The sequence below is a fragment of the Leopardus geoffroyi genome, chromosome X (assembly GCF_018350155.1).
Source record: "Leopardus geoffroyi isolate Oge1 chromosome X, O.geoffroyi_Oge1_pat1.0, whole genome shotgun sequence".
NCBI lineage: Eukaryota > Metazoa > Chordata > Mammalia > Carnivora > Felidae > Leopardus > Leopardus geoffroyi.
The window spans coordinates 70,827,903-70,840,971 of record NC_059343.1 but is presented as its reverse complement, the minus strand read 5'-3'; the positions used below and the strand labels follow the sequence as shown (position 1 = coordinate 70,840,971).

The 13,069-nt window shown below is 34.3% G+C and overlaps 1 protein-coding gene across 2 annotated transcripts in view; it reads right to left on the bottom strand.

Annotated features, from left to right (window-relative positions):
• Positions 1-5,820: 5,820 nt before the first annotated feature.
• The window catches only part of LOC123594530, a 414,794-nt gene continuing 407,545 nt past the window's right edge, over positions 5,821-13,069 (bottom strand). For both annotated transcript variants that reach the window (XM_045471283.1, XM_045471284.1), the window contains 2 exons: positions 9,268-11,879; positions 5,821-6,188 (listed from right to left, as the gene is read on the bottom strand). In XM_045471283.1, the coding sequence (XP_045327239.1) occupies positions 6,150-6,188; positions 9,268-11,879 (2,651 nt within the window). In that variant the 3' untranslated portion in view covers positions 5,821-6,149. The remainder of the gene's footprint in view (positions 6,189-9,267; positions 11,880-13,069) is intronic.

Sequence of the window (13,069 nt, the reverse complement as noted above, 5' to 3'; positions counted from 1 at the left end):
TAAAAAAAACACAAAAAAACATAACAGAAGATAACGTGTATTGCCCAGGACGTGGAGACATTGAAACTCTTGTGCACTATTGGTGGGAATGTAAATTGGTACAGCTGCTGTGGAAAGCAATAAAGCAGTTCCACACACATACAAAAATGGAATTACCATATGATGAAGCAATTACACTTCTGGGTATATGCTCAAAAGAATTGAAAGCAGAGTCTAGAAGAGATATAGTACTTCCATGTTTGTTAACAGAATTATGTCATTAAATCTAAAACATGGAAGCAACACAAGTGTCCATTGTTGGATGAATGGATAAGCGAAATTTGGTATAAATACACAGTGGAATATTATTGGCCTTAGAAAGGAAGAAAATTCTGACATATATAGTACAACATAGATGAACCTTGAGGATATTATGCTAAGTGAAAGAAGCCAGTCACAGAAAGACAAATACTGTATCATTCCACTATATGGGGTACTTAGAGTAGTCCAAACCACATTGACAGAAAATAGAATTGTGGTTTACATGGGCTGTGGAAGGGGGTGGATTTTAAGTTATTGTTTAAAGTATATATAGTTTCAATTTTACAAGATAAAGAGATTTATAAAGGTGGATGGTGATGATGGCTGGATAACATTATGATTATATTTAACAGCACTAAACTGTACACTTAAAATTGGTTAAGATGGTAAATTTTATGTTAGGTGCATTTCACCACAATAAGAAAATTAGGTGAAAAAAGGAAATTTATTTTTTAGGTAATTTATATCTATGCAGATAAAACAGTAATCTACAAAAATTAATTACATATATAGTAGTTGTTTTATGTAAACATTTAAATTGTTACTTTCTTCTTGAGGGTTTTCATCTTTAGCATAAAGGAACACAATATTGATTCTAGCATTAAATAGAATTTGTTACAAGCATTTTTTTTTCTGAGCCATGGGTTACTTTCTGGAAATCATCACTGCCATACAAATATAAGTGTTCCAGTTCCAAGTTCTTGGAACTTGTATCGTCTTGTATTTGTAGCTTGAACAACATATATTGTCTTTTGAAACTTTGTTTCTGTATTTTCATATACAATGAAGCTACTATTACATGTGAGGATCACTCTAAAGGGTAATTGTTAAAATCAAATATTTTGATAATGATTCATGCAATTGCTAACCCTACATATAAATGCAATGTCAATAAACATGGTTTTTCCCCTTCTTCTACATCTGGGGTATATTAAAGGTCAGGGCTTATCTTAGATGAATTTTGAACATCAGCACCTAGTTGTTACTCAGGAATCTCAATCTTAATTTGTCACAAACTGGTATCACTGCCACCACCTCATCTCCATTCTCCTTCTTTATATTTCAACTTGCTTAGTGGCACCATCATCTTCCCAAATCAGAAAGCTGGGAGTTGAACTAAGCTTTTACTACTTCCTTTCCTCCCACATCAAATAATCCAGTATTCCAGCCATTTTTGTCTTAATAGCTTTCAAATGTGTATTCTCTTCTTCATTCTTACTACTTACTGTTTTATTTCAAGCTCTTTGGAATTAGATTCTGGACCACCATAATTGTGTCTTAACAGATGTTCTATCCTTCTTTTTCCCTGTGCCTTCTCCTTAAACCCATCCTCCACACCACCACCAGAGTTATTTCTCTAAAGTGCAGTCACATTGCTACCATGCTTAAAACTTTTTAAAGGTTACCCATTACCTCTGGGATGAGGTCTAAATTTTCTAATATGGCAAACAATTTTCTTGCTTACTTTTTAAAAAATGTTTTTATTTTTTGGAGAGAGGGACACAGAAAGAGGGAGACTGAGGATCTGAAGCAGGCACCGGGCTATTAGTGCAGAGCCCCATGTGAGGCTCAAATTCACAAACTGCGACATCATAACCTGAGCCAGTCTGACGCTTAACTGACTGAGCCACCCAGGCACCTCTCTTGCTTGTTTTTCCAATCTAACTTTTCATCAGCACATCACACCAGGTATTATATGCATACCAAACTATAGGTGGTTTCCCCAAATGTGCAATGATCTTTCTCAGCTGACTTTAAGAATAGAAACTTGAAAATAGAAGGAGAAATATTGTTTATTGAAATCTGAGGCTTTATGGATGAGATAGATTTTGAGTTGAGGGAAGGTACCAAAAAGAATATGGTGCCTATATATACAAGTAAGTCAATGTAGGGGAAAAGTCAGGAGATTCACCTCGATGGAGCAGAGGGTTGAATTTCAATAATAAAAATGAGGCATACGGAGAGAGTGGTGACAAATAGTGGAGGTCTTATAAAAATTTTTGGTAGGTCATCAGGCTTGATTGCCTGTGTGTCCTGTAGTCCTCAAAGTGTATCTGGTGTTAATTCATCACAAAAAGTGTTTTTTCTTGTTTTTTTTTGTTTTGTTTTGTTTTTGTTTTTTTTTTTTTAGTAAACCTGGCAACCCAGCCCTTGTTTCTAACTGTAAATGAAAGAAATGTAGGCTTCTTTTAGTTAATTCACTATATTTTCAGCTTTTTTTCCATGAGCTATAAAAAATCTGTAACATTTTTTGAGTTGCTTTACAGGCAGCTCCAGAGACAGCTTTATTGCATCCAATTCATTCATATCTAAAACTTCTTGGTAAATGACATATGTTATCAATTTTTCTAGTTTAGCAAGGTTGAATGGGATAAATTGTAAGTTAAGACTCCAAGATACTGATGAGTCTCAACTATTTTAATTATGTGCACCACATTCATAAAACAATAACAATAATAAACAACATTAACAATAAAATAGCAATTGATTATGGCTGATATCAAATCTAGATTGGACATCACAAAATTAAAAACATCTGTCATGAGATTTACTAAAAGTTAAGATCATCTTCTTCTGGAGAAAGAGACTTATACAAAAGATGAAGAGAATTTATGGATGGAAAATCTAACTGCACTTTTGAATCGTTAACAATACAAAATAATTTTTATATAGTGGCTAGAAAGGAAAACAATGTGTCTTTTTTCTTATTTCAGAATCTGCCAGAAGCAAATAGGATGAATGGGGTGATTGTCACATGGTATTTTGCAGCAACATTGTTGGTCCCATGGACATGCAATGAGGAAGGGATAAAATAATAAACATATAATAAATATTGCTCAGGGATCGCTGCAATTTTTGAAGTTATTTGCTCATATCCTCAAACCTTCTTGGCTGTGCTTTTGTCCTTTCCATTTCAAGGTATTCTTTTCACTAATCAAGGGTCAAGGTTTTATCTGCTACCTGTCTGGAGGTTGAGCTGCAACAATAGGATAAAAAGAAACTTGGGAGTTAAAAGTTGTAATGAAAGAAAAAAATATTTTTATGAGAATAATTTTGATTATTTAATATAAAATATTAGATATCATGACCCTTGAAAGCTACAGACCCATGCCCAAAAAATTACTTTGATTATCTAATAATCACAACTATAAGACTGTAACCTGGGTTTCTGATAACATTAGGTTAACACAATATTTACTACGCTTGACACCTTTAATTACATGTTATTTTCAATATATAAAATTAACTCTAAATTTTTCATTATAGACTCTGATTCTTTTTTCACTTTGTAGTTGTGTGATCATAAAAAGGCTACTTTACTACATAATGTAGTCCTCATTTGTAAAATAAGAATAAAGAAAACGATGTAATTTCATCAGGTTGTTTGAGAGGGTTAAATGAACTATTACATGTAAAACTCAAGAATGCATGTCAGACAGTAAGTGCTATTAAATGTTGGTTATGAAATGGCTGCCTGAAGACTTGCATTGAAGTTTATGTATTTTTATATATTTTCTAATTTCAACATTGATGTCTTTGTTACATAACATATTCTATTTCTAAAATATATTCAAAACTAGTAGAAAGCCATGGAAATACTCATACTGAGAACTGATTTTTTTGGCACTTTTGCTTTAAACTCTCAAAATTAGCAATCTTATTCTGATTCAGAGCCTTTTGCAACTATCTATAAATGGTCATATCAAGGCCTAGGATACAATTTTGATTGTCTCATTATCTATCACTGTGTAGTCATGTAAGATGAACTATGCTTCTTGGCTGTGAACAGTGTCCATTTGTGGTATAATATTTATGTGATGAAATAAGATAGTGCTGGTGCTTGTTTCTTCTATTGTTTCTACTTCATTTACAACTTGATCGGTCATTCTTTTATTCAGGGAGTACCAAGATAGTAAGTGTGAACAAACAGATTGTTCCCAACTTCTTATAAAAAGTATTATTTGTAATAAAAATGATATTCTTACTAAAATCACTGTAGAAATTCAGATGGCTGTGGTTCTCAAAGTGACACAAAAGCAGAACAAGTTATCAATGGTGTGTATGTGTGTATGCGTGCGTGCATGTGTGTGTATTTGTATAGGTTCTTTGTAACAGGGTAAAAATGAGGTGGTAGTGGATATATTAGGAGACTCACTTTCAAGAATCAGCAATCAGGAAGTACACTTTGAACAGCTTGACTGCTTTGTTACTTTCTGAATGGAGTTAGTAGATCGGGGTGTTAAAGTGACCTCAGAACAGGAAAAACAGAAACTGGTGGTGAACAAGTGAGCATTTGTTAATGTAGCATGCTTATATTCTTGGTATTTGAAACTTTAAAAAGTCTGCAATTGTCTCTCTCTCTCTTTCTGTGTGTGTGTGTGTGTGTGTGTGTGTGTGTGTGATCAGATAGGGACAGGTCAGGAAATACAAAGGATGGTATAGAAGAAAAATATTTTTTCAAATGGACTTGGACTAGCTAGAACACAATGGGATTCAATGATATGGTAAAAAAAACCCAAAGATTACTGCAATCATGTTTATTATTCCACAATATCCCTCTTTCTCCATATGACATTATTTCCTTTGTCTTTACCTCAAATATAATCCCCTCTTGCTACTACCTTCTTATCAACATTCTTCATTTTACTGAGGGACTCTATTACAATGGGTCAACAGTTTATATCCCATAAACATTCCACTTAATGAATCTAGGTATCTTTAGAAGTGGATTGGTTGACATGACTCATGAGAGACAAAAACTGAAATTTCATACTTTGCTTATTTAATCATTTCACATTTATTGTCTTTGATACCCAATACATCCAAACTCAGACTTAAAAACTTTGGAAAATGTAGTTTATTAATTGTCCCTCAAGTAGAAGATGAAATAAATTCAGACACAGCTGCCTCAGTTTTGTTTCCAAACCTGGAAAACATGGCATATTGCACAGACCCTGCAGCTGTTGAATGCACCACATCTACACTGGTGTCACTGTAGCAAACATTTGTGATATTTGAAAATCTAGTGAAATCTTTTTGAGAATAAAATGTCTCTTTAGTCAATTATTTAAAATTTATGATGTTGAGTGATAGTCTTAAAGTTCTCCTAAGTTTGCCTATACCAATTTTTGGACTCAAGTTGATGTTGTCTGTTTTTCTTTATCTCCTCAGATAAGATTCACCATTGATTCTGTGGTTAAATTTGAGGAGGCTAGGCCAAAGACTCGTGAGGCATCAGGAAAAATATATAACTTTGAAATTCCTACAGAAAGAAGGTCATTGGCACAGATTTTCGGTAATGGTGGCAGTAATAAAGTGCACTTTACTTTGAACTTGGGATAACTGGTTTTGCTTTGGACTGCTCACTTGGGTCATTATATATTTGTGGTTGGGTCATAGAACTATACATGGTGCAGATAAAGGGAGAAGGCTGGATTCAATCTAAGACTTTGATCTTTTAACAAACCAACAATTGTTTTTTCCCCAAACTATTCAGAGAACAATGAGAAGAACACATGGTTGGCAGGAGGAACACTTTTATTTGCTTGATATTATTTATTCAGTTACATTCAATTTGAGATCTTTTACTAATTCATTTCAAAAAGAGATGCCAACTTAGTTCACCATATTTTGATTAAACACTTTCAGGACCCTATCTTATCTAACAAGGAATCCAGCAATAGGATACCTGGGAAACACTTTAGTATTATGAAGAAATGATCAAATTGATGTATAAAGGAGTGAATTTATGGAAAGGTTTGGTGCACAGATGACCTCAGTAAAGAAATTCAGCAATTAAAAGACCTTGAGCAAGTTGACAGTATATTTGGATAGGAGATGGTTTGTTGTTATTTTAGATTGAAAATCCCCAGAAAGCTTGTCTCCCACTGTAACAAAACACAACATATCACTTTTTAAAAAGCTAGAAATAGAAAACTATTTATCTGTATGCAAACATACTTAATTAAGAAGCTACAAGGCAGGGCATTGCTTTGATTATCTGTAGTATATTGGTACAATATACATAAATATGCCTAAATGTTAGGTTTAAACAAGATTTACTTCAATGAATATTAAGCAGAAGAATTAAACCTCTTTATGTATCTTAATGGCTCTATGATCAGAAAGGAAATGATACACTTGCATGGACCATTTTGAAATTAAAATATGAAAACTTCTGGCCACTTCAGTTAATCCATTTGATAACATTATACTATGAATTTAGCCTCTCCTGAACCAAGACTTACCTGTAGACTTCCTCAAATATTCACGATATTTATAAACAAAAGACTTAATTTTGAGACAATTACTAGAAATACCAATTTAAGAGAACTTTGGTACAAAAAGCATAACACATTTGATATGCTCAGACATCTGTCACTAAGAAGACTTGTATACCTCTGTATTTAAAACACTCTGTTTATAGTAGACTATACTATATGAAAATTTTCTTCCATATCACTACTGAATCATTTTTTTTTATTTTTTTAAAATATATAATACATCAGAGATTACCACTTCTTTTATGACCCCAATGCAATTTTTATTAAGTACATTGGATGCTGTCAAGAACTTCAACTAATTAAACGCTTGCATGATTTTTTATAAATAAAATCTATTTTCAAAGTTTAAGATAGGGTATTACTCTTATCTATTTTATATGGAATCATATTATTTCTTCAGAATTGTAAATAATTTCTAGATAACTTATTAAATGATACTAGGATTTTTTTTTCAACGTTTATTTATTTTTGGGACAGAGAGAGACAGAGCATGAACGGGGGAGGGGCAGAGAGAGAGGGAGACACAGAATCGGAAACAGGCTCCAGGCTCTGAGCCATCAGCCCAGAGCCCGACGCGGGGCTCGAACTCACGGACCGCGAGATCGTGACCTGGCTGAAGTCGGACACTTAACCGACTGCGCCACCCAGGCGCCCCTATACTAGGATTTTAATAACATGGTTCTAAAACCACTATCCATGGAAGTCAATGTTAACTCTCACAAAAAGGAAGATAGTTTCAAGAGTTGTGACCTTGTTTGGTTATTTCTGAAAAGTTCAACACAGTATAATAATTAATGCACACATATTTCCAACTATTTTAATACATTGGTGACATGTGATCTGAACAATGAAAATGTTTTCTAAACATTCTTGAAACTCAGTGAGATGCCATTTTATTTGTCTTCACATAGTTTCTATTCTCCAATAGCCACTTGTTTTCCCATTAAGGTAGAAAATGGTTAAAAGCACTTTAAAGGGCACTATGTTTTTTACTTTGCATATTTTTTGAGCCTTCTACACTGCTTAATTATTAAGTGCCTATTGAAATAATGAATGAAGATGGTACAAATGGCTTGACTATATATTCTTATGTTAAGTTGGTTGTTTGATTCATTTATGGTTAGTAGAAAAGTTTTATAGCTTTTAAAATGAGCTTCTCTCACTTCTTAAATTGTTTTAATGGGGAACATATCTCCATTATACTCATTGTAGTTGTTTGTGATGGAGATATAGAAAAGGATGTGATAAACCAGGAAAATGTGGAAATACAAAGGCTCTGAGGGAAGAATTCTCTGTTTGTGTACATCCTCTATTTGAAAAACATGATTATTTTTTGGGGAGAGGGAAATGCCTTACTTTGAAGATAATTTTCATTTAAAATTAACATGATATGTTTCACATACCCATACTTAGGAAACAATTCTTATATACTAGGATTCAAACTGCAAAGTGTTCCTTAACTAGTAAACTAGAACTTATGATAACCATATTTTCACTAATCCAAAAACATCAAAGCCATAAAATAAACATACTTCAAAAGTTTTCATACTACTATAAAAGTTAATTTGTATAAAACAACTAGGAAAAGTATCTCTTTTTTCTGGTGTTGAAGCTTGTATCTTAACAATATTATTTTTGTTACTTATTGGACATTACCCTTAAATTTATATAAGGTGGAGTAATACAACTATACTAGGTATTTACAACTGTTTCCAGAGAGGTGGTTCTCTTGGAAAAATCACAAAATTGTTCTCTATTAAAGTAAAAGCACTAGAGAGATACCAATTTTGTACTTTCACTTGGCTATAAGAATATATGTTTTATTTTAAAATGTACATTTATATTCAATTACACATCTATTAGAAAACAAAGTAATTTTTTTCAAGTTGCACACTTAGGCACACAGACCTACAATCCAAATTAAATGTATTTGTTTACAGTGTCTAATAAGACTAAAATTCAATTATATACCAACTTAATTATGTCTCAATGACAGTATGTTGGTATAGCTTCATCAGAATGAATATTAGTTGATGGTATCAAAAATAGTTTTGCAAACATATAGCAATCTTAGTTTGTGCATACAATTCAGAGTTCTAGAAGAAATATTTGATAAAGATTAAAAATATAATGTTACTTATTTTCAGGAGAAATAAGATAAAGCAAATTTTAAGTCAAAAGTAGAAAAAGTTTAGGGTTCTTTGCTTCTTAATATGTGAAAAAACTTAGTAAAATTATATTTATTTAAATTATAAATTAGAATATAATACTTTTGCCAGCTTCCTTATAAAATGGGAATTTTGGAGATAGTAGTTTCAAATGTCTTGATTTATGGTATTTAAGATTCATTTAACTTTACTCTTTATGCAAATAGAGGGATGAAACCAATACTTGGCTATTTGTAACCTTGATGGAGGTAGTATATGAGCCAGCCAGAGTGCAATCAAAGCCATGTTTCTATTTACCAGCTGTATAGCACATGTATCTTTCAAATGGAAAACCATGTTTCTGGCTACAGGAGTCAAAAAATAAGTAATACTGGACATCTTTTCTCCTCTCTTCCATGGCTTACATATTCAAGTAAATTTTAAAAAGGAAGTCTCTTGGTCCTGTTCAGTGACCTAACACTCTGAATTGTAGGAAATGGAGAAGAAAATCAAAGTCTACATTTATATAAACTTACCTTAAAAAATAGATTCACAGCCCCTGATGATACAGCAAACTTCACAACATCTGGTGGTTCAGCTTCTACTATAATGTCAAAAATAGGGAGTGGAATACTTGAATTGGAGTGAAAGTTTAAATCGGCAGGATACTTGACACCAATTGGATTCTGGATCCTGGATAAATCTTTTAAAAAGCCAACTTCCTTGGCATCAAGGACATCCTTGGACTTAGTGGTATGATTAAAGCTAGAAGAATCCATGGAGCCAGAAGAGTCCTTGAGGCAGGCACCAAATTTGTGGTTATCAACTGTATAATTTATACCAAGCTTAGATGAATCAGAAAATTCAGAGGTGATCAAACTTTCAGGAGTGGAAGTATAGTTTGTGCCAGCAGCAAAAGTGGAGGAGTTAGCATAAACAATATTAGGAATGGAGGAACTGGTACCAATTTCTAATTCAGGCTCAGACAGATTATTAATATTGCTTATACTGGTGGAATTATGAACATTATGAGTATTTGTGGCATCATAGTTGGAGTTGGTGACAAAGTTGGATTCAAAGGCATGAATCAATCTAAGGTCATGGTTAATGCCTGAGGCACAGTTGGTGCCAGCAGTATAGCTAGGGTTAACAGCATCACTACAACTAGTTGTATTGCTAGTGTCAATGACATTGGCAGTAGTAGTTGTAGAGCTGTGTCTGGCAGCATAAATGTTTTTGGCAATATAGTTGCGGTTGACTAGAGGGCTAGAACCTACTGCATGGGTAAATCTTGAGACACAGTCATGGTCTGAGTCATAGTTTGGGACAGCTGCATAGTTGTGTCCAGCAGCAATGGTGGGTTTTGTATCATACATGGAGTCAGCATCCTTGTTAGAACTAATAGCACTATTGTGGCTTATAGCACTACTAGGCCTGACATTATAGTTAGATCCAGGGTCAATTTTAAGGCCGGAGCCATTGTCATTGGGGCCAGGGCTATTGTTGTTCAGGCCAGGACCATTGATTTTGAGGCGGGAGACATTGTTGTTGGAGTCAGGGCTGTTGAGACATGATACGATATTTTGGGGGTCAGGGGCATTGTTTTGGAGGCCAGATATATTGATTTTAGAGCCATGTCTATTGTTGGGGCTAGTACCATTGTTGGGGCAAATGTCATTGCCTGATCCAGTGGCATTGTTAGTGCCAGAACCATTATTGGAACAACAAGTGTAGTTCAGGCCAGTTCCATTCTGCAGCACAGAGGTAGAGTTTGTACTAGTGCCATTGCTGGAGTTAGCAGTACAGTCCTGATCAACACAATTGTCTAGGCCAGGGGTATTGTCTGAATTAATGGTATGTTTTCCCCCATCAGAATCAGTGCTGTATTTGGAATTAGCATCATCTTTAGTGGCATCATCAATATTAGAGTCAGGTTCATTGTTGGAGTCAGTTCCATTGTTAGAGTCACCATCACCGTTGGAATCAGCTCCACTTGTAGGGTCAGCATCACCACCAGGATCAGATCCACTGTTTGTGTCTGCATTATGTTCAGCATTGCTATCTTTGGAATCACTGTCATCAGGGTCAGACTTATCTTTGGGATCTTTCTTATCTTTGGTGTTGTTTTCATCCTCAGAGTCTATTTCCTTTTCAGAATCTTTTTCATCTTCAGAGTCTGTCTCATCTTCATGTTCTGTCTCATATTTGAGAAGAGGCTCGTCATTGGCACTGGCCTTATCTTTGAGGCTTCTAGCAGTAATCAGTTTAGTATCATTGTCAGGTTTGGCCTCATTTTCAAGTTTAGCAGTAAGGTTAAACATGCCCTCATTTTCAAGGCCAGGAACATTGCTGGTGTTGATAACATTGTCTGGGCCAAGTGTACTATGGGAGTTCATAGTATTTTGAGGATTCATGGGAAAGGTATGGGTAGCAGTAGAGCCTATGTGATTTTGGACAGCTGAGCAACTTTCACAATGTAAATAAGAACTTGAGCCCAAGGAATATTTAGAATCCTCCCGGTGTAAAGGACAGCAAAAGCCCACAGAATGCTTAGGATCCAGGGATCGAGATAAAGGGCTATTCCAAGAAGTCTTGTGATATCTAATAGATTTGAGGTTCAGAGAATATTTAGAATCCAAGGGAATTTGGAGATGTAAAGAAGAATCAGGGTCTGAATCATCATCAGAGTTTACATGACATTTATGAAAAGGAGAATTACCGATTTCCATAAAACATTTGGAACATATAGGAGCCCCAGTGTCTAAAGAATATGTGTTATTTCTGTGAGTCTTGGGGTGTACAGCATACTGAGGGCTCATGGACATAGGGTGGCAGAGAAGTGCTGAGACTTTGGAGGTATAATCCTCAGCATTTAGAAGATTAAGAGGATTCATTTGAGACTGGGAACTCTGAAAATTTTGTGGGAATTGATAGTCCTTGCAACAACTTTTACAGACAGAAATTTTGTGCCTTCTGTTTCTGTGATACTTGTTATCTGTGAATGTGTTTGGGTCTGAAAGGCTCTGGCTGTGCTCTTCCTTTAGCTTTTGCTGTGACTTTTGATTGCCAATGAGAGTTGGAGACACTTCTTTAAATCTCACAATCTTGTCATCGCTCAGATATCTTACAAATTGAATTCTGGAAACTGCTAGGAAGAGAATAAAACATGAGCAAAAATAACAAATAAATAATAAAGTTTTACCTTGACATTCACATTACAACACAAATATGTGCAAAGAAAAAATGCCATTTTATTCAATAGATTATTGTTAACTGGTATTTCAAAAGGAGGCCATGATCCTAAATTTTCTGCTCAAGTAGGTGTCATCTTAGCTTATTAATAAATAAAAAAATGAAAGATTTTATCTTATATTTCTTATTAACAAATAAAAAATGAAAAAAATTCATCTTATATTTATATACTGCTCAGACTCAGAGAGCTTATTTTTAAGGAGATAACTCATTTAACAGGAATTCATTGGCACAATGTGTCCAAAATAAAACTGACTTTAGAAAGTTTGGTTACCACAGATCTGCATTATCTTTTTCATTTTGCTTCCAGAAATACTAGCTATTTATTATTTACCTGAATATAATCCCTGTAATTTATACCATCTCCATGCTTGGAGACAAAAATTTTCTTTGGCTTGATATGTATGTCAAAATTGCAAATTTTTCTGATATTATCAAGGATAAATTTCTGTAGCTATCGTGAACTCATTGGAACATGATTCTGAAAATATAGACATTTACCAATAAAACTGAACTAAAAAATTCAGTAAATGTCATTGTTTTCTAGTTAAATGGGCAAGAAAAAAATAAAAAGCAACAAAAGAAGACCTCCTTCTACCATTTCCTCAAGGTCTTAAAGACATTTTTGTTATGTTTTGGCACTAAACATAAAATCATACTTGGGAAAGAGTCAAAGAATGTTGGGTGGTAGTTTCCACTTAGAAATTGATAGTGACTTTTTACAGAGAAGGAGATATGTCTTTTCATAAACTTTCCTTTAATGGCATATAGAATCCTTAAGATAAATTTTTTTTTCAACGTTTATTTTTGGGACAGAGAGAGACAGAGCATGAACGGGGGAGGGGCAGAGAGAGAGGGAGACACAGAATCGGAAACAGGCTCCAGGCTCTGAGCCATCAGCCCAGAGCCTGACGCGGGGCTCGAACTCATGGACCGCGAGATCGTGACCTGGCTGAAGTCGGACGCCTAACCGACTGCGCCACCCAGGCGCCCCATCCTTAAGATAAATTTTTAATTGCATACTCTTTAGGCATTTATAAAAGAGACAACTTAAATTAGATACATTCTGAAAAGTATTCAATAGTG